The following is a 26,813-nucleotide window of genomic DNA, read 5'->3' on the forward strand; positions in this document are numbered from 1 at the left end:
CCAAATATGTCGAGAGGAAGTCAAGCTGGCATTAAGAAGCAAGGTGAGAACATTACTTTAGAGTAGTACAGTGAAAAACAAGAGCACACAAGAAGCCTCTTATTACAGTAATCAAGGACTGTGCTGCAGTCGGTGCCCATTTAATGCACCTGTAAGAAGCTCACTGCTTATCACCGCCAGGGCCATGTAGCCTAGTATGCTGTCTTAACCAACACAGCGTCTTTGTAGTATGTGTGTATGATTGTGTGTATGTTTGTATGTGACTCACAGATGTAATGTGTATGCCTGTGTGCGCCTGTGTAGACCGAGAGTTAAAGACCCGTGATGGAGCAGGTGATCTTTGTGTTTGGTCGGTGTGATCCAATTTTCCTGCCATGGTCTATTGGCCCTTCTATTGTCCGTTATTTTGGGTGAACTGTTGTTCCCTTGTTTGTCGAAAATGTACAGTAGAAAAGTTTTATGGTGGGATTCACAACGTTATTTCCAGTGCATAATATCCCCATGGCACATGCGTTTGGTACTTGAAAGTGTTCAGTGCTTAGCAGACATGCCCAGGGATCAACCTCAGAGGGGATCCATGCACATTCCCACGGATGCATTTTATCACTTTGATTCAGTGCACTTTACCCTGTATGACACAATCTTTTTTTTGTTTTTCATTATTATTTTCCTCCAAAGCGCAGGTATGGAGATTATTGATGGTTTAGCTCTCCTCGTGACAGAGAGGAAGGACTGGAGGGAGCGAGGATGATAACGAAAAGTTAGATGACTCAAGTGTTCCTCGTGTTGCCTGTTGTCTTTGAGCCCTCTTACTCTTTCGTCTGCCTTTGATCAGCTGCAGGTCCAGCCAAGACTCTGATATCTTACCCTAGCTGCACAGACACTAGCGCTCCACCTTTTTTAACACCTCCTTTGGTTCAAGCATCTCGGTACACTTTTGCATTTTCCAGCAGATGATTCTGGATCATGGACTGATTTGCCAAAGCGGTCTTGTGAAAGGGAAAGTTTAGCAGTGTAAAGCAGATTTTCTCTTATAATCTGAGCTGGGAGGTGTGATGAGTAGGAGGGCTGACGACACCAACGCTAAACCAAATGTTTATTTAGTGGATTGTTTGTACTACTGGTAATTATAAAAGTGATTGTTATATTGTTTAACTAGATGGAGAACACTGCATGTTAGAATGAAGAGACAGATTTTATTGCAAGGGAATATTTTTGTTGCAAAGACTGCATTGAAAAGCGTTTCTTTACTTTTTTGACTGGGCGTTTGTTGAATCTATCTCAAACGTGTCTGGATGAAAGGGACCTGAGGACATTTCAAAACCTGAATCTAATAGAGATTTTTTTTTTTTTTTGCGGACCCTGTTTAAGGGTTTAGGAAGCTTCTTCCAAGGCAAAGTCCAGCCAAGTAATCTGAACACTGTGATGACAGATGGGCGGTTTGAAATGGTGAAAGGATGGACAGTGAGTAAAAGTGTTCTCTTATAAGACCTGGGTTTGATAGTATTTGTAAGAACCGGCGTTTGTTTGAGTTCCAGGAGGTTTGGCATTTCAAGACAATTCATATTCTTCTTTGTATCCATTATTCGCAACATTATGACTAAAGAATAATCATCCCGAGCATTAATTCTTGACCTTGGAAATGGTAGTTTGGGTTGCATAGTAACCAGTCAACAACCACCAGTAATCAAAGCTGTTCTTCTTTGGTTTGAGGACAATCTCATAACCACAGTTTATGGAGATTGCGATGAGCCCTTCATATCTACAGTACATGGTACTGTAGTCTGTTCTCAGAGACCGCCATGTTGCCCCTGCTGTTTCAGATGTAATTGATTTAAAGTCTCATTTTGGAGATTATCTTGTGGGAATACTATGAAATCTAGGTTGTAAAGGTCCAGTGTGTGGTGTTACGGGGGATTTAATGGAACATAATATTCACAACTATGTTTTTATTAATGTATAATCACCTGCCATTAGGACTGGCATCTTGGTCAGCTTATAATGAGCCCTTCATATCTACAGTAGATCTACAGCGTTTTAGGTTTCTAGGTTACCTGAAGGCCTCCGTAGTTCTCTGGCACGCTTGTGAAGCTGTGGTAACGCGAGCCGCTGTCTGTCCGATACCATGGCGTTGCACTCGCCGGCTTGCGTTACCACAGTCTGAGAAAGGGAGGGGTGAGCGGCGGGGATTTCCGTTGGTTGCAACCACACCACTAGATGCCGCCAAATCCCACACACGCTCCCTTTAATGCTAACGTTGCTAATAGGGATTCACAGATCGGACTTGAGCCCTCTCAATTCTGGGTATCTGCCAATCCCAAGCACCGATCCGATTCCAGTGCCGTCTTATCACAATTATAATTCGTACACCTCATTGAGGGGAACTCAATGATTCTTTTTTGTGGCTAAATGGTTAGCATGCCCGTCTTTCAATCAGAGGGTCGCTGGTTCGCGCCCTGGCTCCGCTAGTCCTTGTCGTTGTGTCCTTGAGCAAGATACTTAACCCCTAATTGCTCCCTGTTGCTGTGTCGGCGGTGTATAGAGCAAAAATGTAAGACGCTTTGGATAAAAGTGTCAGCTAAATGTAATGTAATGTAATATTTACTCATTTAAAATGAGAGCGGGGATTGCCGTGACACTAAGTCAGCAGCCCGCAATGACGGAATTAATGAAACTAAAATTGTTTAAAGACATTGATAACTAGAAGGGAACTCAGAGAGCCACGGCCAAATGTTCTTTCTGACAACGTTAACAAAAGGGAAACATAGTTAATTTATCCGCCGAAACCGGTTCTTCCTTTCACCAAGTTTAATCAAAATCAGGCCAATAATGTGTCTGTAATGCTGCCAAGCCAAACTGTATGGATCAGTGACATCTTGGCAGATACCCAATCAGCCTGAAAGGTTTTGGGTCGGTGAATCTTTGCCTCTAAATACGGTCATCCTGCGTCGCTCAATCCACAAATGACCGTCGCCATCTGTTGTCTTGGACTCAACTACAACTGCAAACATTCTGTCATTCATCTGCACTGAGATTATTTTCAAGGTTCATTCTGTCCACAGCTCTAATTTCAACAAAATCAGCTGTGGTTTGGGGTTTATTCTGGCTCTTGAAAGTAATCAGAGGAATATAAATGACACCAGCACAAATCCAGTTTCTGCAGTGAGAGACATTTTTGTTATTTTAAAGATGTTTACCTCCCCCAACTTTGCACAGAAATGCAGGCTTGGATGTATTATTTAGATGTATTTTTTTTCTCGTCAATTTTTTGGGGTATCTTTTTGTATTTTGTACTGTTTTTATGACTTTCTTCGTGTTTTTTTGTTTGTGCAAATGCATCAGAGCGCGAGTGTTGAGTAAACAAACAGTATATGTATACTGTCACCACCTCTGATTGACAAAAACCAAAACTTCTTCACTTTAACAATTAAATAGCTAAAGAAATATATGAGTATAGTGTATATTAAAATATTTGAGGGAACAGGTATGAAACATAAAGGCAATAACCAACCAGGAGGGATTCTCTTATCATTTCGATGTGTCCTAATATAGTGTCAAAGTATGTCAGACCAAAACATCTTCTTTTCTTCAGTGTGGGATCTGAAATGTTGTTTTACTGTGTTGATATGAGAATGTGCTCCTGTGTATTTAACCTAGCCCCAGATTCAGGCATCTTGTTTTATTTTTTAATTAAAGATCGTGGGCTCATGTTTGGAAACTGAAGAATTACAATATACAAATATGTTTAACTTTAAATGTCAATGGATCCAACAAATTGGAGGGGGATGAGCATCACTCAGTGCTGTGTTCCTCTAGAACAATTTATTTGAAAAAACAATTTGAGTTAACCTATAACCGTTATACAGCTTTAATTGAACATTTTGATGCTTAGACGGTCAAGGGATGTGACCAGAGGACAGGGCACACATAGTCACACAACATTATGTTCTCTGATATTGAACACTGGGGGGTTTTTGTTGAAGAAAACCTGTGTGTGTGTGTGTGTGTGTGTGTGTGTGTGTGTGTGTGTGTGTGTGTGTGTGTGTGTGTGTGTGTGTGTGTGTGTGTGTGTGTGATCTAATTATGTGAGGAAATATGGTTATTGTGTTCCAAAATAAATTATTTTCTCAAAAGAAAAAGTTTGTTTCTCTCAGATTTTTTTAAAATTATTTTTAAGCATCTTCAACTCAAATGTTGTTGAATAAGATGTTATCTGGTTAATATGAAGGTTTATTGTTTACATTGTGCAAAGTATTAATTGATGGGATTTGTTCATTTAAAATACAGTTGAGCCCTCTTGTGGCGACATTATAAACTTGTTGCCCCGGTCAAAACTCAAAGCGACATAGTTTAAATAAGTGATAGATCATTTGCTTAGTAAAAGTACTCTATTATAGGTAAAAGTCCTGTATTGTTAAAGCTTAACTAAAATTACAGACATTATAAACAAATGTAAGAAGCAAAGTAGTTACTTTCAGATTATTATTATTGCAAAAATATTATCAACAAATCAAATATAATAAGCTACACAGCAGTATGAAGTAATTTAAATGACCCCCACTTTTGCCATCTGCAACATAATAAAAAAGATTTATTACATTTTTTATTAATTAATTACTTGTGGTCCTTTTATCATTTTTAATGTACTTTTACTAGTATTTCTACACTGTGGTGTTACGACTTAAGTGCATGATCTGAGTACTTCTCCCACCACTGATCCAGAGGGATGGGTTTCCATGTGAATGATGTTAACAGAATTAGCTGAAAATAAACCACTAGTAAAGGTGACATGTCAGAAAGACAAATTAAAACAAATGACAATTCATATAAAACTACAGACACACAAAAACACAATTTAATTGTAAATGTCCCAATCCAATGCAAGATACAGAATGGATGTTTGTGGTACATCAGGCATCCGAGAGCCACAACTCGAACAAGGCTGTTGAGACAAAGAACTGTTTCCATGGCACTGAACCAGGAGGCTGTCGCTCCTGATACAATAATCAGTTTTCCCTCTTCATATCTTTCTGAACCCCTGAGACTGAAACACCTCTGTTCATATTCCACTTAATCAACCAGCAAAAGGCTGCTCTGTGTGATGTGAATTTCAAGGCGAAGAACTCTTTCACCAAGCTGACTCACATTAGCTACTCTCTCCTTGTAAAGTCACAATGAACGTCAGCGCTGTGAAGTAACAAACATTAACCACCAATTATTCTCTCCGTAACGTCTAAACATCCTTTTTCTTTTCCATTTAAATCCCCATATATTTAATCATTTGCCACCCGTCCCCTGCTCCTAAATCTAGATACTTATTTTTGCTCGTGGCAACTGCCTGAATAATAATACAAAATCAACTTAGCTTCTAAATAGATCTGCAGCATTTAGGGTGAAGGACACTAGTACTCTTGGGTTTATAATGGCTATACTTTCAGAGAGCAGTGTCTTCAGAGCCAAAAAGCTTGGTGGCGATGGCCTGGCAGTCTGCAACAGAGGCTTTCCCGTCAAAATTTGCCGGCAGGATGTCTGCGTCAAATTCTTTGAAGTAGTTGTTCAGCTCGTCGCCGTGGACAAATACCTGAGGGAAGTTATAAAGAGTATTCAGACGAAAATTAGACAAAACGTAATGTTGCATTTAGATTAAAGGGTTGCTCGTCCTCCATCCGTACCCTCTCCAGCAGCTTGCTCTTCATGAAGGGTTTGACCACGTTGTATGTGGTGGTGAAGTACCAGGGCTGGTGGGTCACGTGGACCGCCTTGAAACGGGCAGGGAACGAGTCCTGCACAAAAACACACAAGAAATTGCAATAAGAAATATTCCTGAGGTCCTACGTACTACTACGGGAACATTTTTCCTCTCGGATTACGGTCATATTTTCCAACAGCTTGAAACACGTGCTTAAAGTTGTAAATTGAAACAAAGCAAAGTGAAAAAATGCTACAAACCCCTTGGTTAGGTTTAAAACCTCATGGTGTTGCTTAAAATGACTACATAATTGTATCAAAACACAATAAATAACTGATGTTTAGGCAACAAACCCTCTTGGTTATGTTTAGGCAACACAAGAGCTTGATTCACTTTGGACACAAACAGGAGTCTCTTGGGGTTTTGACTTACACACGACTTTTGCGGACTAATGTATTCGGGATACTTCAAAACCAAACGTAATCCGTGACAAAATTAATTTCCCCTGAAACGTAGTTCACAAGGGAATTTCATGGTCTGAGAATGTAATTTTGAGGAGACAGGGCGGCTACATCAAGAAGTTCTCATCTTCTCCTTTGAGAGTCTGTTCTCACCTGCAGCATGTCCACCATCTTCTTGAGCTCAGCTGGCTTTATCCCTGAGGCGTGCTGCATGGTGAAACCCTTGAAATTCTCAATCAGGACAAAGCCATTGATCTGGGTTTCTTCATTCTCCAGCAACTTCTCCAGGATCACACAGTAAGCTCTTAAGATCTGTGAAACGCAGAGACTTCTTTTTTTAAACAAATACTTCAGAATGATTTGCAGCCTCTTTGAAGTTGCGTCATGGCTACCTCATCGAATGTGATCTCCTCCAGGTCCCAGTTCTCGATATTGAAGAGCAGCACTGCGCGGCCATACTTGTCCCTGCTGGGCAGAACCACGGGGTAACCCGCCTCGATGGTGCTGCGGACGGCCTCCGGAGTCATGTTCTCAAACAGCTCGGGATACTCCTTCCTGAAGCGCACATAACCTGGAGGACACACAACACACACACACACTCACACAATTGTGCTTTCATTCACATATTCATTTCCCGGAGACTTCCAGCCCAATCTTTACCCTAATCTTAACCTGAACCCTAAACAACTTAGTCCCCACAATGTAACTGTAATCAGATGTATGTCCCCACAATATGGGTAACGCGCGCGCACGTGCACACACACACACACACACACACACACACACACACACACACACACACACACACACTGCATTCTCTTATCGAGCACTAATGGTTCCCAAACCCTTTGTGTACTGTATGAGTGTTCAGTGCAGGTTGATGTGCCAAACACAATGACACCACTATGCATCGACAGTGCTGCTCTAAGCCTCTTCATACCGAGGCACCAATTAACCCAGAGTGTGTGTGTTTATGTGTTTACTCGTTTACTCACAAGCAGCAATTAACCCCAAAAAACAAGTTCACGTTCACATCACATTCCCCTCTCACACAAACAAGTTCTGCTTCTCTATATTCATAAATGTGTGTTTATGTTTATGTCTTTGTGGGGACCATATATTCTCACAACAATATGCAAGAGGGAAACAATCCAAACTTAAATTTTGTTTATTGGCTCTGACTAAGTGAATTGTGGGTTATTTTTGGCAAAGAGAAGTTTGAGTCTGTGGTTACAGTTTACGTCTAGTGTTTAGGTTTAGAGTATGAGACTAAAGTTTAGGTTTAAAATTAGGGCTTTAAATGCAGGTTATATGTCTCAAACATTGCTTATTGAAATGTATTTGGGATGATTGCTAATTAGTTTTGGTTGTACAATTATAAATATTATGTTGCAGTGAGTCCTATGCACACAAGTCATAAGCTTGGTACATCTCATAGGAGTGTCAAACCACCCAAATTTGGTTGTCATCTCTCCCAGATCGACACAATCAGCACATGCGCTGTGGAGCTCCCTGGAAAGCACTGTGAGTTCATGAGTAAAGTAAACTTGCTGTCCCATTTTGGCACAAAGGAGGGCTTTGTCAGGGGGAAAGCATCTCAAAGCCCCCAATTAATGAACACATGCCGCCTGGTCTCATTGATGGGAAGGATTCACGCAAACCAGGAGCACAAAAGAGGTCTCACCCCCAATTAATGAAGCTAAACTGGAAAAATGTCTGCAAAAACAGAATCTTCTTGGTTTTTGAAATGAAATAGTTTACCAACGACTAACCCTTCATGAGCTCGTGGGCTCTGACAACTTCAAACTTGCGAGCTCTGAGGAAGCGTAGAATCAGAGAGTCTGGTTTGTCTCCGAAATGCTCCAACACCCGTTTGGGCAGGTCGTCTCCCTCCGCTGCTCTCTCCTTCATCATAGTCCGCAGGTCCTTCAGGGCCGACGCCCGCCTCTCATCCGTCTCAGTCAGCTCATCCTTTGCCTGTGGGGGGAATAAAGACAAACTCATCGGACAAATGTTGGTCTGCAATGTGGCTTTAATATTCTGATTTAAACTCCCGTGTCAATGCTGCCATTCCATTTAATATTACGTCACCTTTTGCACAGTGTGTCCAGGCAGTTTGTGGCACGGCCCAAACACCGGCCCATGATCCTTCACTGTCAAATGCTCCAGCTTGGACCTCATGGCCTGCTCCTCTTCTGACACCATACGGAAAGATCCAGTCTGAATAAGGAAGAGAAGCTTTTAAAAAAGATTTTTACTTTAAGTTTCATGGTTTCCTGTTTGTCTTTTACATCAATATGTTAAGCCTTCGTGGCTGCAGTTTTTGAATCAACCTTAATGCTTTACTGCCTAAATAATTCAATGGCAGCTCATTACAATGACTTTAAAGTTGTGACCCCACAACCCAATCAGACTCCAAACGATGCACACCAGTGAACGGCTAGTTAATCTGCTTCACATGATTAAAGAAAAGACTTCAAGGCCACTTCTTAAAAACAGCTTAAGGGTCCATCCAAAAGCCAGCATCTACTGAGACAATACCAGCATTATGCGCCGGCAGTGAAATCTCCCAGAGCAGCAACCAGTGAAGTGAGGCCAGACTCTGACTGAACAGAGACCAAGTGACCTGCAGGTGCTTTCTCTTAATTTGTTGCACAGTAGTCAAACTTACAGCAGCCATGGTTGCAGCGTCTCACGGCAGCTTCACTGACACAGAGAAGAAAGAAGAATTGGCACAAACAGAACATGAGCACATCAAACCTTTCAGACATTTTGTTTGTTTGTGTCAGAGTTTGTTCAGGAGAGGCCATGGGATCAGAAAGGCACTAATACAAATATTGGTATACATAAAAAAAATCAACACAAATGATGAGCATACATTGAACAGGTGGTGTTGGAGGGCAAATAAATCTTTTGGATCAGTGAATATTTTGTACTCATCAGTGGAGCAGACATCCTCTTACATAAGAGCCTCACACAATACAGTAACAACACAACAGATTTCCACTGACTGCTACTCTCCCATAACACTGAATGACCTATTCTAGACCGGGTGTGTTGCTCATTTATTACAGTTACATTTGAATCACAGAGCTAAGCACACTATAAATGCCACTGGAATAGTGAAATTATTCCAAATATGTAATATCAAGATTTTAGATGTTGTACAAATTGAGCGAAGACTTAATCAGCCTTCAATTTTGGTTTGGATTAGAAAACAGAGGTTACAACTAAGTTAAGAAGTATTTTTAATAGCATTGAAATCGAAGATCTTTACAGCCAGATGATTAGATGCAAATTTGAGCATTTTAGAAATACCTTCAGTCCAGTATAGTGTTTTCAAACATGACAATATTTTTTGTAAAATCAGATGCTAACCTCTGTGATTTAAATGTAAAGGTAATGAGAGGCACACACCAGGGATTTAACCAATATAACTGCTTTCTGAAAACTACTCTACTGGACGTGGTACAGTGAAAGGAAAGCACAAAGTATTAAAGATCAAGAGATTCAAACCAATCAAAACTTAAAACAAACAAAACTAAAATATATATATTTAGCCAAATGATGTTAATTTGTTGCCATAAAGCCAAATACTGATATTGATATTAGTTGAAATAAAATCACAAATGCCAGCTGTGTGTTGAAGTGTAAAACTTGTAACCGATTACATATGAAATATGTAAATTAAGCATCAGGTGTAAATTAAGCATCACAATGGTTATCTGTCTTTTCACATCCATTGAAAACAAGTCAGAATCAGAAACCGTTTATTGTTTTATTGAGTACTTATTATCAACACGATACAATACCATTATCCTTATAACATTCATCATTTATCATTATTTCCTTATCTATGTTATCTTAACTAAAGAGCAGAGCAGCCTTACCTTTAAGCAGACGGGATGAGAGGAGCAGATGAAATGGCAGAGGAAGAGAGAGGGCATCAAGAGGGGAGGAGTTATTGAAAACGTCATTGAAAGCAGGATTAAAATGACACTGTGGATTACAACGAGGGGCTAATCTACATGATGCAAACTGCGATGGGATGGGGGAGGAGAGGCGTGCAGGTCTGAACCGTCACTCTGGTGCCACGGGGATCCTGATGGGGCAAAAAGTTGGACGAAACACAAAAAGACAACTTTTTTTAGAGATCATATCGACAAAACAGAAAACACACGAAAAAATTGTAATTTAGAAAACATATTTCACAAAAATCCTGAACAAATAACACACAATAGAAAAATAACAACAAAAATAAAAGAAGCGGACATTTTTTTAAACACAACAAAGTTAGAGAAAACTAATGAACGAAATGGAAAACAAAAATGTTTTGCATACACAAAAATAAAACAATTTTGTTCATGTGTTTGGTCCAGTGCTGTGTGTTTTGCACCTCTGGACCGGTGGTCATTTTCATCACACTAAACTGTAAACATAAGCAAATACAAACATAACCCAAAGAGAAACTAAAGAATGATTAGATACATAATTAGAGTTTTTGAGGTGATTTTTATATATTTAATTTGTGTGCAGATTCCCGCTCCAGCTGTTTACCTCTTAAACATCACATCATACCGACTGGACGTTTGACCCAGACCATGTAAGATGAAAGGTGGAATTTGAGCTCGATAGTCTTGTGCCTGTGGGAATGTCATATGAGGGAAACAACCACCTGTGAAGCACTCACACTTTAACTTCACGCTACACATTCCTCTTCGCATATTCTTTGAAATCCTCATCAGAGGGGCCACTTGTTTTGGGACCCACATTATGGATTACTTATCCATGATTGCACAACATCAGACAACTTGCCTCTCTTCTATAGTGCCAGTCAATATTTACAGTAACTGATTATTATACACCTTTTAATATGTCCACTTTGTTTATGACCAAATACTTGCACAATGAATCACATTAACATCAGCCTCATGTGCTTTGTGTTTAGTGCTAAAAAGCAAATGTTAACATTTTGACTGGATTTGGACACCAAATGATTGACATCAAGAGCTTAGCTCCATGCAAAAAAAACAGATTTGTCCAAAAGCACCTTTCAAACTCAGTTATTTACGTCGTCGAATCCGAACAAAACATAAAGTGTAAATGAGGGGGGCTGAATTATTTCTTGGCTGTGTAGAAGCGGGTTTTGCTCCAAATCTCTATGCTGTGACTGCCCTTTGACCTTTTCAGACCTTTTTTTAAGAAGAGAGTTTTTTTAAGAGATATCTTTATACTATAATAAAGCATTCATATAATTGTTTATGTTACTGAAAAGTTTAAAATGAGCAACCATGGCTTTTTCTAACAGTAGGATCAGTAGCATCATATCTGAGAGAGCAGCTGGGGGAGAATACAGTCGGGTGCTATCGCTGAGCTTAGAAGAGGTTAATGAACTGTGGCTGAACGGAGAAAACGTCCATCCGACACTGAAGCTGGAGGCTCTGCTGGGTTTCCCTCCTGCACACACTGAGGCCTCTGTCATCCCAAACTGACAGACTTACTGTACTGTGCTGTTGTTCCTCTACCAGCACCGCTCATTAGTAGATGCTCATAAATAACCTCCTATATCCTCACATACACATACAGTGGTTAACAATGTCTCCATGTGGCTGTACGAGTCTCTGGTATACGGTGGTTGTATACGTTCTTTGATGCGAAGGAATTCCTGACAGTTATGTCGCCCCGCACGCCAACAAATAGACCTGCATGAATACAAATGAGTCACACTGTTCTGCTGTTTGGATGTATAAAATATTCATGTGATCTATAATTTGAAGGTTTGGAGGGGGAGACGCCTTTGTATTAGTGCAGCATGTATGGTTTATCCATCAGATGACGGATGAGCTATTCTAGGTTGAAAGAGAAAAAGATGTGAATCGAGCATCAAAACTTGTTGCAAACTCTCAACGTCCTCTCTTCTCTGAATAGGAACCGCTTGAAGCGATCACTTCTTCCAGCCTCCATCAAGCTGCTGAACTCTAATATTATTAGTATATCAGTGCAATACAGTGATGTGCAAAAAGTGCACCAGCAATTCAGCCTGCTGTCCGTCTATCTTTCTATTTATCTTCAGATATAAACCTATTTTTAAGTCAAATTATTGACTTATTATTAGACTACAACAAGTGGTGCTGAGACTGTCTGAAGACTGCCCGACTTATAATCACAGGGATGCTTTACACAGCATTTTTCACAGCAGACGTTTTGACTTGGAGAAAGCGCAGCTGTTACTAATAACATTAACGATGTCTCCAGATGATCATTATGTTTATCATTCACACCTGTGCTCTTTCCCTCTGTGCCGCGTCAAATGTCTTCTGTGAAAAAGGTAAATTAGGCGAGGAGGCAGAGGGCCTTTCAAAGTACTCAACACACCTAATACTCCAGTCCTCCGTTGGTTGGTTGGATTTATCAATGAGAGGCTCAACACTTCCCTCTTCTGGCTCCAGTAATCTGCTGCAACTTTAAACCTCATGGAATCAAATCACCCACAAGTCAGACACATTCAGTAGCAGCTCGTACTGTTATTTAATTCAAGCTTCCTTTGGATAAGTAGAGGAAGAGAAGCTAAAATATGTGAAGTATGGTTTTAAATGGTGCACTGTACTCACAAAAGGCATTCTGACATTAACACATAATGGAGGGTCTCACCACATTGTATTCCTTGTAATTGCCCTTGATAACATTAATGTGCATTTCCATCATTGATTAGTTTATCTAAAGTGTTCATCTTTCTAACATACTAATATTATGTTTAATGTATTATATAACAGCTACTTGACTACACTTTAGTGCAGTTAACTGTGATGTTTTGGGACACCATTAACATGTAATAAAGTGTATCAGAATGCATGTTTAAATATAATAATATTCCAATAGTATTTCCTCATAATTTAGAAACGTAGCAATATACCAATTGTTTGCGATACAATACATATTTAATTTATAATAATTATAATTTATATATATAAATATCCCTGAAAGAGTAATTTGAGTAAATTGAAGATATATTAAAAGAATGTCCATATTAATTATAAGAAACGTTTGCACAAAGAAAACAAACAGGCAGAAAATTCCTCCTTCATCTTTACTCTGATCAAGATTACATAACCAAAGTTGTTTCTCTCATGAGATAAACAAATCACAAGGCACAAAACAATGAATAAATGTAGGTCTACTTGACAGTTGATGCTTTTGTACCGTACAAACAAATTATTATTTTTACACATTGGTATTTTGACAAAAAGCCCCCTGATGTGAAATAGTGGTATTTCTTTATAGAAACAGTTTCATGTTATTCATTTCATTAGTCTTGATGAGATGACTTTTAATGAATACATTATAACCGGCACTTTTTTGCTGTGTAAGTTTTTGTGCCAACCAACCCACACCTTCCTTCCATTTGTTCTAGCATGTGACCATCACATGACAGACCAAAAGAGGAATTGTGACTAAACAGAGACAGTTCTTAACAATAATTGCATACGTGGACTTCACTTCTTCACTTTTGACTGAACTAATGTACCCCATGTGAAGTACTGTGGTGTCCTGCTGGTTTGATTTCTAGACACAAATACAAGTATGTACACAAGTGAAATACGATAAATCACGAGTTTGCAGAGTTAATTCTTTATCTTCTCTCTGTGCTGATATTTAAAGCTTCTTTATTTGTCCACAGTCAAAATAGAGAACTAAAAGCAAGCTAAAATGTTTTTAATAAAGCAGCGATTTGTTTGAATTTACAAAGTGGACAAAGTTGGAAAACTAAATAGACTAAACTGAGAAAAAGGTCAACATAATGTAAATAATAGGGATCAGCATTGTTAAAAGCCAATTATACTTTTGCCTTGCTCGTTGGTGGAGATAAAGAGGGAAATTGTAAACAGTATAAAAAGATATCACACATATCTTCCTCATCATTGCATCTCTTCTGTTTTTTTTGGGGGGCTATATAACTTTTTAAGGCATCAGGAAGTCAGTTTACAATACACTAATTTACTGAACAAATATATTACATGTTGATATTCGAGAAGTAATAGCAGCTGAATGCTAGAAACTACATCTAAAAATCAGTGCACTAAAATCCCAGGGTTTACCAAGTAAACTTGGGTCAGAGGAAACACCACTAAGTGACAAACCAACCAACAGCTGTACCTTTCTGGAAATAATAAGCTTCCAGTTGGAATTAGTTAAGTAAAATGTCAACATTAAAGATCTGGTGGAAGTGATTTACTGATTATACATACAACATCACCCTTTGTTTCCAGTAGATTCCTCAATAGTGTCAAAGGTTATAGGCTCTTGTTTTGTTTGCAGGTTCAAAACAAGGCTAGTGATAAATGAATGACTCTGTGAAATAACACTTATTTCCCCTGTGCGTCAATAAACTTATCATTGCAGTCAGTGGTCCCTCATTACATAAACACCTCTTGAAAAGAAATTATATAAACAAAAATCCTCCAGACTCCTCCTTTATGAATTTAAAAAATATATATTAAAACAATACAAGATTAACATCTGTTGTCATGCTCCCTTGGACATTAAAAGCTCCGGAGTTGGGTGTAACGGCGCACCAGTAAACCTACTTCTTCTTTCGTAGTCAAGAAAGTTAGTCTTTCAGTACAAAAGTCAAGTTTGTGTGAGCTGTAGTAGTTGCCACAAAGCGTCCGGGTCACGTCCCGTCGGCTAAGACGACGACCAGTTCTCAGTCTCAGCCCAAAAACGTCAGAGCCGCCATGATGCTGAAGCCCAGCAGGATGAAGAGCACCTTGAGGAGCTGCCTCCCGGGGGAGTTGAGCTCATGCGGCAGGATCTCCAGAAAGGTGATGTAAATGAACGTCCCTGCGGCAAGCCCCTCCAGAACAGCCTGGATCAGCGCTCCGGCCTCCAGCTGAGCCTCCATCACGCTGATGCCGATAGCGATGCCGACAGGCGTCATCAGGGCGAACACTCCGATGTAAGCCACCACCCACAGCGGACGGACTGCGCTCTGGACCAGCTTCACCGACAGGCTGAACACTATGATGCTTTTGTGGACAAGGATAGCGATGCAGATCTCTAATACCTGGAGAACAACAAACAACACATCCTTAAAAAGCTTTCGTATAAACACAAACAACAGTAAATGTTGGTCATTTTAACGGATACAATTGGGCAATATGACAACCATTGGAGATGTTTGCCATACTGCTGTAACCATGGTAGCCATGCATTTGATCTCTCTAGTAATTTAAGTTAATTGATGGCAATGATGTAATTCAAAGAGGAGGTCTCTCGTATATTAGCTTTATCGATGCTCAAAGTGCTCAAATTTCCAGGTGTTTAATTTGCTGGATTATCATTATTTTATCCATTAACTGTTTCTCATTTCATCTAACATAAAATGTACAGTGTAACAACATATGTGGATATCCAAATATAAAGTAACATGTCCTTAGATGTACTGCAATAGAGGATCTATAATGTATCGCCCACTTCCAGGGGTTGACTGAATAATGAATAGTCAGTTGAGCCCATTGTTCTGTTTGGACCACTTCCTCAATTTTGGAAAATTAACATGAACTCAACCGGCCGATGTTGTTGATTTAATTGACACCAAACACTTCTGCACCTGTAACAGTGCTGCAAGTGTCCACCAACCACAAACTCTGCTGCGGTTTAAAAGTTCTTGATAAGCCGACTCCCTTTTTTATCCAGTAACTAACTGCCAAACGTTTTTTCTTCTTCTTCTAATTAGTGAAAAGAATGTCCAACTGAGCGGGCACATAACTAACACACAACTACATGTAGATGAAAAGTCCAGAGGGAACATTGAAAGTATGCTCGGACTGCTTTGGTTGTCTTGTGACCACGAGATCTGACTCTCATGACTGGATTCCTTTCCTGTCAAAGCTTCCTGAAGCTATAAGATGAAAGCCTGCTTTCTTCTGGTTACATGGGAATGCTGCGGATGAGATTCCAACTTTCATAGTGCAGCACTTTTCTAAGACAAATGTTTACAAAGTGCATGACTTGTAATTAAGACAGAAGACACACTGTGGTTAAAAGTGGAACAAGAAAGAGGAGAAAATGACAAAGGCTGTATATTCTCTGGAATTCTGAGCAAATTAAAAAGGCCTATTGAAGGGCAAAGGAGCTGTTTTTAAGTCCCCTTTACATTATTCCACTTATCTGAGGGAAGAATTAAGCTGCAAGCTAGTGAGCATGGATTCCCAAAAAAGGTTTTACAAGTGCTTGAAGAAGGAAAAGCACTCGAAACATACAACATACAATGCATTATGGCGAGAAACACTGAATCGAAACATGTCTTTGTCTACAGGAAAACAGGACCCATTTAACATCAGGTGTTTGCGTCTTCGTACCTTTGAATCCGTGCTCTGCAGGCCGATAGCGAGACCCTCAAAAATCGAGTGGAGTGAGAGGGAGAGGAAGAGCATGAAGGAGCGGAAGGGTGAGTGAGCCTGAAAGTCAACATGAACGTGGTGGCCGCTGGCCTCCAGATCAGGACTTGTTCCTTGGTCGTGGCCGTGGCCGTGACCGTGGCCGTGCCCATTTCTGTTGTCCGGTATGAGGGGCGCCCTCTCCTCCGGAGCCCCATGCATCTCCCGACAGTTCAGCACAAACCTCTCCAGTATGAGGACCATGAAGAAGCCGGCGGCCATGATGAACTCTGGAAGTGGGAAGCTGGTCTGTTTTGAGACCGACAGAGAGATTAATCCGCTGCATATTGATCAAGTCAAGATTAAGGAAGCACTGATTGTGAACAGATTATAGACATTCAGGATGGGATATCTAAAAGTGCTACGTTGAAAACAACAGGAATAGCTGTTTAATTAATGAAAAACACAAATGTCGATCACATGTTCTTACATTTGTCTATTTCCTTCTTTCACTTTCGCCAAGAATAAATATGGCTGAGCAATTATTTATTCTTAAAGAGAATAAAACAGTAGATACCACTGCCTTAGCACTCCTAGTTACACACAGTGTACTTAACCTACATAGCAAATGTAATCTTTGCATTGTGTGCTATCGATTACAAATAATAACACTTTGATAATTGATAATAAGCTTCTCAAATGTGAGGATTTGCTGCTTTGGTTCTGTTTTCTATCATTATGAAGGTCAACTACCACTCAATACCAACAATAAATGTTAGTTGCAGCTCATGTGTATATATTATACATGATGATTTATTCAGACCCTAAATTTGTCCAAATCAACCGTACCTTCACCAACCGAGCATCCAGCTCAGCATTCATGTCTGACAGATAATCTGGAATGATGTCGAGAAGACATGCTGCCAGGAAAACCCCGCCGGCAAAGCAGCTGATCAGACTCAGAACTGTGCGGTGGAGGTCTGCACATGCAAAGAGAAAACATGTATTATGTTTCGACATGAACTTACACACAATGATTTGATTATTACAGACACAAATGCCGTTAAGTGCAGAATAAACAAAGTATATCTTCCAATTTTAGCCTCCATCATGTGTTACTCTGCTTTTGGGCAATCTGTCGGTGACTTATGATTCTCTCTCTGAGTGAATGGGGCATTTTACATTTTCTAACTTGTTGTTATGAATTGCTTAAATATAAGTAATTATCACTATAAACTAAAAGATTGGCGGTGCACCTCAGACATTAATCAAATCACTGCCACCCTTCCAAAGTTAGAACAATTGTTGGAAGATCATGTGACACATCCTGCACATGGAAACACAAAAGTCTAAACGAGTCAGCAGACACTGAAATAATCGAGAGAAATGTTACTCTCACTTCCAAGTTCCAGTCAAAGAAAGTCAAAGGTCACTATCCAGACCTTCCCACTGAGCCACTTATTGCAGATTACATGGGTGTCAGGTGACAATAGAGGAGGATTTGTTAATGGTTGTGAATTTACACATTTAGTTTCACATACATAACAATGTAATGGCACAGGAATTAGTAAACAGTGTCATCTCATCACAAGTTACATGATGACTGATTGAAATCTACCCTAGTATTAACCACGTTACCACTGTTCTGTTATCAGTGGGTCAATGGTTTCTGGGTCACAGTTGATAAAATCAATAGTGGGTTATTGCCTTTTCAACACTATCTCTAGCTACAGCATGTGATTCAGAGAGACCGACGGCTGGTGAAACCAAACCTCTATCTAAGCCCTTATACCTTCCTCTAATCATGGGCGGGATCCTTACGCCAAACCTAATCAAAATGTGCGAACATTTAAGGTTGGCTTGTTTGTCGGCAAATGGTTGTACATCGTCGAATAAAAATAAAAACCGCAAATTAATCAGCGACTTTTCTTTTTTACTTCGGCATCGGTTTAACGAAGCGACAACGACGAAAATCACATAAAAACCTTTCATTTGTTCGCCACAATCCGCATTGTCTAGCTAACTGAGATTGGAGAGGACCTCAGCGCCCCGACTTCTTTGAAATATTAATATACGTCAACAGGGAAGAATGATATCTTAGTAAACAGCAGTTTCTTGTGTGAACTAACCTGTCCCGTTTGTGTCTCTGAACCATTTGACTCGAGCAGGGATGAATCCAAAAAGAAGAGTTAGGAACAAGACCAGGACCAGAACGCCTATTTTCACCTGGAGCAAGTAGTCCATGTTGTGGCATAAAAGTGTCAGTTCAAGAGTGAGGCTCGCTACCTAGTTAACTGTACTATCATTTGATTAGCGATGAGCGGTGCCGGAGCTCGCTAACCGATACGAAAGATAAGAGTCTTCTCAGAGAGCAGCAACTGTTGTTATTTCGAAGTGGGGCTCCAGTTTGGCTACGGTGGCCGAGAAGGGTGAAAAATATAATCGCGAAAAAACTAAACGGGGAACCCCAAGGTGAATTTTTATTTCTAGCCTACTTATAATGACAAAATATTGTTGAAGAAAGTGTAATATGCTGTTAGTACTGTCTGTAACGAGTATTCTACAATTGTATAATTGTTTTTTAGTCACACCTTTAATACTAGTATGTGGTCGAAAAAGTACTCAAATTAAGTTCTTAAGTTCACCTAATACTATTAGGCCAATTATTAGGTCAATTAACGTCTGACTAAAGTAAAAGTGCACAAGTATGATCAGAAACATGTACTTATATGAATATCAAAAGTAAAAGTTCTCGTTACTTCAGTACAATGTTATCTGATTAATATATATATTATAAGATTAACAAGACACTGTTTTTACATAAAATTAATAAGTAAATATGGGTCACAAGACTAAATTGTTGTCCATTATTTTATAAAATCAGTAACTTTGTTGTTGTATTAATTACTTGTAACAATATGTTTGGTGTAACTGTTGTTTGTTGCAATAGCCCTTTTCCTCACTTTGTTTTTCAATCCATTTGGAGTGTTTCCCAATTCCTTCCAGTAAAAATCAACTTGCAATGAAAGTGTGTTCAGCGGTATAGCTGTGCGGCTACTCAAAAAGTGAGGACAGAAGAAACACAGTTAAAAATATAGGTAAACCATTAATAACATAGTTTTTTAATAGCCCATTAGTTTGCATGTTATACATGTTATACGGTCATTTCTAGAAGATAAATGTAGTCAATAGGTCAATTACAGTTAAAGCTTAAAAGATAAAGCAAGGATACTGAGGAGAGCAAACAACAGTCAAGGTGAAGATTTTTTTCTAAACTGGCACCACTCAACGTTTTTTTCCCCACTGCTTTCAAATTATCTATACATTATTAGTAAAATAAATCAAACACAATATTAATATACACAGGAAAAACAGGGGAGTATTTTTTACGGAGTTACTCTTATTTTCCTCTAAAGGAGTAATATTTCATCATTTAGGAGCGTAATTATAGCCGTAGCCAATAGAGTAGTAGCAAATATTCAGAATAAAATCTACTGGAGTAAAACAGCATCCAATTATATATATAATTATATTTAGAGTTGAATCCAACTCTATATATAATTGAATCTAATTATATGAGTTGGATTCAATTATATATAGAGTTGAATCCAATTTGAGTAAATATATCATCACGTAGAGTTAAATATGAACAGTGAATAAAGTAACACATACTCTGAATTATTAACTCTGAGGCAAATGTTATATTGGTCCCATTTGAGTACGTTTTTTTTCAATTTGAGTTAAATCTACTTTGACAAATTAACTGTGTAAGTATATTTGTATGCTTATTTTCTATTCATACTCATACCTGCTGCACCTTTCACACTGTTCATACTACAGTCCTCTGTACTATGCATGAATAAGAAAGCCTTATTGTAACGACTGTAGCCTAATTGGGTGTCTTTTTTACAAATGAATAATACATACAATTACTTCAATATATAAGAATAATGAACTCAAAGTTAAATCTTCTTCTAATCACCTTTTTCTTCTACGTTGGTAACGTCATAAATGTGACTATTTGTTGATTATTTCTTTAAACCACCAGATGGGGCCCACTCACCAGCAGATTTTAAAACCCACCACACACACACGCACACGCACACACACACGCGCGATGATAATCGATGACGACATTTTTGTGCGCCGGATATGTTGGCCCCCATCGACCAGAAGCCCCAAATGCTGATGTGTTACAAGAAGCCTCACCGCAGGGAGACTTGTGAGTTTATCCTTGATGCAGCAATAATATAATAACGCAGAAAAGCGGCGGTGGGTCACAGGTCGATGCCAAAGAAGACGCAGCGGAAGAGATCAACAGCAGCGGCTCAGAGAGCGAATGGCGGTGAGAGAAACAGACACATGCAGCTGCAACATAGGCACACTGAGGCAGAACAAGTGGCCGAATTCACTGCTGCATTTACTTAAAGTGTTTACTACAGCTGCCGCTGCCGTGCAAGGTGACAGCGAGACCACCACGAGCTTGTCTCTGTGTAGGGAGAAGTATGTCAGTTTTTCTCTCCATTAACTTCATATTTAACGGTGCTGAATCACAGTTAAGATGTGTCAAAATGGTGAAACACTTCTAGGTTATTAGTTCAAGTCTACGATTTACTATGACTCGTCAGTTTAGTTTTTTTATAGATTAAAGTATTCCATTTCTTTTTCATACAAAACAAAAGGTCTAGAGCTTAAGTATGTGAAAGCTCCCATTTAAAGAAAACATAGGCTGACTAAAACTTTATCTTTCCTCAATTTCTAATATAAGATACCAATCCTAAACATCTTTAAGGACAAAACAATAAAATGTCAATGTAGAACATCACACCAAAAAATGTGTTATTTGATTTCCAAAGTTGTTAAATAGCTTCATTATTATTCAGGTTTAATTTCTAATTAGATATAGATTAATGAACTCTTAAAATGTCCGGACACATACAATTCACAAATCTTACGGTTTTCAGATTTGGTGTTTTGTCTTTTTGCAGAATCTATGAGGTGAATGTCAGATATCAAGTTATAAAATAAGATAATCCTTTATCAGTCCCATAGTGGGGAAATTGCAGGTAAACAGTTAAGAATCTACAATAGCAGTATTTTATATACAGGCAGAATAATGTTTTACTGCCAAACAGAAATTCATGTCTGAAAAGCCGTTTTGCACTTATATTTACTCGAAATGCATTCATTAGTTGCTGTCGTTGACAAACAGCCCGATAATGCTGAATCTACTCTGTGTTTTTGTCCCACAGCCCAAAGGGAAAGTTGGCACAAAGGGAAAGAAGCAGATCTACGAGGAGAACGAGGCAACTCTAAAGTTCTACAACAGAGTGATCCTAGGAGCTAACGTAAGAACCTCAATGCTGTCTTGGTGTTGTTGCAGTCAAAAGAAATGTTTATTTAAGAAATGTCCGTGAGATGGATGCTGATGACCGAGTGGTATCACCTTGTCCGTGGTAACCTAATTCTCACTTGATCAAAGCTTGTTCATTACTTTAAACACGTCTGTTCTGCAAGTTGAATCGAATGCAAGCTGCAGATCATCACAGTATGTCTTATGTGTTTTATGATGGAATAATGATGATAAATACAACTTCAATATAATATATTTTTAAATTCAACTATACAACTCTTGATTTTTGGCTACTACAGTGAATGAAAGGGCAAAAAGAAAAGAAAAAAAGAACGTATATGTACCAAAATCACCATGATAGATCTTGCTTTGCAACAATGTTGGCAATGGTCTAATATTACTAGGAATATTAAAGAAATGTATATTTTGATATAAATCATATTGACTAATCTACTGTCAAGCTGAAACTAATTCTTATTTTCCCAATTGATTATTCAGCAAATTATTTTTTGATTAATGGAATGATTTATTTTGTCTAGGAATTGTTAGAAAGTTGCAAAAAAACAACATTGAAGTGATTGGTTATCATAATAGTTGTGGATCTAAAACTACTAATTGATTAACACCACCGCACTGCCATCCAAACCTATAAATATACTGCTGTTCCTCCTCAGGCAATATATGTCGCCGTAAATCTTTTGGTTTTCTACAGTTCGTCTACATTTTCGACATGGGTAAGTGCATCTAATCAACATCATTTAAAATCTCACGATACCACAAATCTGATACCCCCGCTCTAACGCCTTGTATGCCTCCTGCAGCTCATGCTTGTGTTCGCACTAGCGGTTTATGTCGGGAGCTACCGCTCCATGTCTGCCATGGCCAAGGCAGCGTTCGCTGAGGACGGAAGTCTCCTGGACGGAGGAATAGACTTAAACATGGAGCAGGGAATGGCAGAGTAAGTAATCCCAAAATACATAATTCAGGTCTATTCAGGTGTGTTTTGTAATCGGTTTTGTCCTAACCGTCCTAATTGGTGGAGCATATTGAGCACAGCAAGCTTTGCAAACATTACTCAGGGCTGAAAATACTGCTCGCCCTCCTCCACTGCGTAAATTACTGAATTGATATCTTCGGTTAAAGGTGATAATGCTTAAAGGCACAATGAATAGCTTGTTCCTTGACCCGTACTAAAATAATCCTTCTCACTCATCACTTATGACCCACTAGAAGTGTGTGGCAGTGTCTGTATCTGCAGAGACCCCGCCCTCTGCCTGTATCACCTTATTTAGCTGTGTTCGTATGAAAACATAGAAACTAGGTGCCAGATCGTAAGAATGAATTCAAGAGGAAGCTACAAAAATGGCGAGCACAGCGCAGGAAACACACAATTATAGTGAGGTGAAGGCCAAGCGGAGAAAGCGAAACGAGCACCGTGACCCTCGCTGAGCCGGGGAGGAGGAGCCAACTTTTAATGTTGTGTTTACAAACCGCAACGTACAAATCTTACTCATTGTGCCTTACATGTTAAAGGTGCTAAATTCAAAATTCCAAGCATATAAGTACACAATACTGCTACACAGATTTGTTTTAGTTGTTTGAGCATTACAGTATATTCGTCATTTATCTTTCAAATGAACTAAATGTAAGGTTTCAGTAAAGTTTGTGGATCAATAACATGGAAGCTCTGGCCACATTTCTGTGTTTTTCTGTTGGATGGCAGCATGAATACAATTTTGATTATAATATATTATTTCTTTGCATAATATTCAAGTATGTCAAAATAAGCAGTCACATGCTTTGTAAGTCCTCGCTATAGAGGACAACGTTGTTCTTATGTGTGTACAGAAACATGCAATTTTCTTTGGTGATATTTGATTGTGTGTGTTCTGGTTTTAGGCACCTGAAGGACGTCGTCCTGCTCACAGCCATAGTGCAAGTGCTCAGCACAATCTCCTCTTATTTCTGGTATCTTTGGATGCTGGTAAGACGATGTCCCTGATGAATCCAATGAGATAGCTCTTCATTTTATGCGTGATTCCTTTCCTGCTTTCCTCGTCTCATAACTTGATCTTGTCTTCTGTGTGTGTGTGTGTGTGTGTGTGTGTGTGTGTTTGTCTGTGTGTGTGTATCAGGCCCCGTCCCGAGCCCTCTACCTGCTGTGGGTGAACTTCCTGGGCCCCTGGTTTATGGCAGAAAATCCGTCGGCACCAGAGGAAGTGAATGAGAAGAAGCAGAGAAGACAAGAGCGCCGACAGATGAAGAGATTCTGATGCTGCGGGGCAGACGGAGCAGTATTTTTTTATACACACAGAATCTAATATACAGATATTGCGAGGAATTCATATTATTCAGGAAGAAATTATGTTATTTAGTTAAACTCAATCCAAATCTGATACTGTGGAATCTTCGTTTCCATTTTTTTTTTTTTCTTCTGAAATCCAATTTTCTGCCTCAGCTATTACCCCTATTTAGATAATTTCACGGTTCAAATCTCATTTGTCCTCATGCAGGGATTTAAGATCTTTTTGCTTTTGCACAATCCCGTCACACTATCCTCTGCAGATTTCCACCAAACGTTCCTTAACAACCGACCTGATACAGTGACGAATATGAGTCAAGAAACAATGGCCATGAATATATTTTGTCACTGCCTCTTTCATCATGGGATGTCTTTTATTTTCATTTAATTTTAATATTTCAAAAATCTCTCTGCTGTAAAATCTCTGATCATTCTTCATCGCAGAGCTGATTGTTTTTGTGAGCTTCTAAGTATTCTAACAAATCAACTGGATCGAATTCAAGTTTTAATAGAAAAATAACCTTTTTGCAAAAAAAAGAAATCCTTCCATCTTGATCATTACGCGTTTCAAGAATTTATTTTGATTAACGTTCAGTCACGACTTAAAGTACTTAGCGATAGTTTACATTTTCCCAAGAGGCTAAAGTAGCTGGGTCTACCTGAGATGTTCTGGAACAAACTGTAAGCGGTTATAATGTAATTATCATTATCATTATTAATGTAATTAATGTTGAATTTTAGCCTCCTTCATCGGAAGTAGGAATGTTTCAGTCAAGTGTACCGAAAAGGCCACGACAGACGGGAGTTAATCCATATTTTCCACGAATAGCTTTCGAAGAATTTGGCAAGAATTTTAGTAATTCAATTTTGTGAACACCTGTATTAAAGTGTAACTAATCATATAAACACTTCTATTGGGGCCATCTGTTTGGCTTGGCAACAACAACACTCTTTGTCAACTGAGATTTTATTTGGTATGTTTTTTTGGGGAATAAATTCATCTTCTTGACATCCTGGTTTTCCTGTCATTTTATTTATGAAGAGCAGGAAGGATTTGTTGTGATGTCAGGAATTATAAAGCTGAATGTCACTAAAATCTAAAAACAATTCAAAGGAATATATCAATTCTTTGTTATGTTTTGGCTATTTTCCATTATAGTCCCTGTGTACATGTTTTCAACCCCTTGTTAATAATTAACAAGGGGTTGAAAACACGTGAATCAATCCACGTCACGAAGAGGTCCCGAAATGGTGAACAATGCTCATCACAATTTTCCAAAGCCCAAGTAGTTTTTTTTTTATTATAGATTTCTTGATATATATATATATATATATTTGTAAATGGCATACATAGTATAATTTTAACTGACTTCTGGACATCATCCAGTGTGTTTTGTGAGGACGTTGCCATTCCACATGGAGTCACGTAATCCTTGAGTTTGCATCTGAGAATAAAAAGTCCTCCAACCTGGATATTCCTTCTTTTTGTTGGATGGCGACGTGCTTTGATTTGAGCTATGAGTCCCCAAAAACAATACCTAGTTTAATCCTTTTAAATAATTATTTGATTGTACATGAGACGTAAGCACTGCAGCCAAAGAATGATGTGGCAGCTTCAGGCTTTAGAGGACAGCAAGCAGGTTGCTATTCATTATAATTTTAAATACAGTTTGAGATGATGATAGACAAATACATTAAGTGGAACATCACATTAATGTTACTGGCTGCAACAAATCAGACATCATCACCTGTCTTTTTTTCCATTGGCTCTCGAAACTGCTCACATATTTGAGATTAGAGGTTTAAGATTAAAGGTGACAAATCAGTGCGTAGATGACAGTTTAATCCCCAAATACGGAAGAAATGCCAACCACTTTTCTGTTTCCATCCGGTGAGTTGAGCCTTGTCCTCAGGGGGGAAATGTTATTTATCATCTAGTCTGCTAAGTGACTTTATTCTTTATTTCCAGTGTTGACTAAGTGTATTTAGTGATTATGTTCATGCTCAGACTCCAGAGATAGTGAGTGGGCTGTCAAAGCCCAGGTCTGCTCCCAATATAATTACAGATGAGATCTCATTATTGTTTCATCCTCAACTCAACAAGCAAAGACCTGCAGTCAGGTTTCAAGAGGAATCACTGTGATGCTGTGAATCCTGGTGAAAGTAAACAAAGCAGAAAGGCATTTACAAAGTTTGCCTTGATTTATTACATGCAAGAATTCAAACCTCTCTTTTTACCTAACTTTATACTGATCCTAAAGTCCCCATAAGCTTTTTTCAAAATGACTGCTTTTACTTTGCAACCGTCCTGCCCTCCCTCATTCCTGCCGTGTGGTCCTTCACTGTCTCTATTATAGGGTTATAAACAAAGTAACCGAAATTAGAGCAGCACGGCATCTAGTTGTCAGGGCCAATCTCAGATGTGGGCTTTGAGAGGGACCAGTTGCAGAGTAATTTAGCACTGGGGCCCTTCTGCATGTTTACCAAACCCCTGTTTTTCAGCAACATGCAGTTGAAAGGGTTTCAAGTAGTCAGGGTTCGTCAAGGCAGGCGCACCGATGAGATCAGTAAGTATCCTCCGCAAGGGGGGGGGGGGGTGTATTGGGTATTGTTATACAAAACTGTCAAT

The 26,813-nt window shown here is 39.0% G+C and overlaps 3 protein-coding genes across 3 annotated transcripts; 1 reads left to right on the forward strand and 2 right to left on the reverse strand.

Annotated features, from left to right (window-relative positions):
- Window positions 1-5,434: 5,434 nt before the first annotated feature.
- Window positions 5,435-8,364, reverse strand: LOC306735412 (retinaldehyde-binding protein 1-like; the record flags this gene model as incomplete). Its single annotated transcript, XM_079216878.1, has 6 exons — window positions 8,242-8,364; window positions 7,923-8,127; window positions 6,543-6,721; window positions 6,304-6,462; window positions 5,673-5,783; window positions 5,435-5,581 (listed from the first exon to the last, which is right to left on the reverse strand). Exons 1-6 carry the CDS (start codon window positions 8,353-8,355, stop codon window positions 5,435-5,437), a joined length of 915 nt encoding a protein of 304 aa, XP_079073004.1. The 5' UTR covers window positions 8,356-8,364.
- Window positions 8,365-14,860: 6,496 nt separating this feature from the next.
- On the reverse strand, window positions 14,861-18,773 carry slc39a1 (solute carrier family 39 member 1; the record flags this gene model as incomplete). Its single annotated transcript, XM_079216415.1, has 4 exons — window positions 14,861-15,214; window positions 16,512-16,838; window positions 17,379-17,509; window positions 18,659-18,773. The coding sequence occupies 4 exons, from the start codon at window positions 18,771-18,773 to the stop codon at window positions 14,861-14,863; spliced, it is 927 nt and encodes a 308-aa protein (XP_079072541.1).
- Window positions 18,774-20,786: 2,013 nt separating this feature from the next.
- Window positions 20,787-25,193, forward strand: tmem208 (transmembrane protein 208). Its single transcript, XM_079217188.1, has 6 exons — window positions 20,787-20,874; window positions 21,782-21,877; window positions 22,557-22,616; window positions 22,704-22,840; window positions 23,782-23,866; window positions 24,018-25,193. The coding sequence occupies exons 1-6, from the start codon at window positions 20,869-20,871 to the stop codon at window positions 24,153-24,155; spliced, it is 522 nt and encodes a 173-aa protein (XP_079073314.1). The 5' UTR covers window positions 20,787-20,868; the 3' UTR covers window positions 24,156-25,193.
- The last annotated feature ends 1,620 nt before the right edge of the window (window positions 25,194-26,813 follow it).

The sequence above is a fragment of the Taurulus bubalis genome (assembly GCF_910589615.1).
Source record: "Taurulus bubalis genome assembly, chromosome: 4".
NCBI classification, from domain to species: Eukaryota; Metazoa; Chordata; class Actinopteri; order Perciformes; family Cottidae; genus Taurulus; species Taurulus bubalis.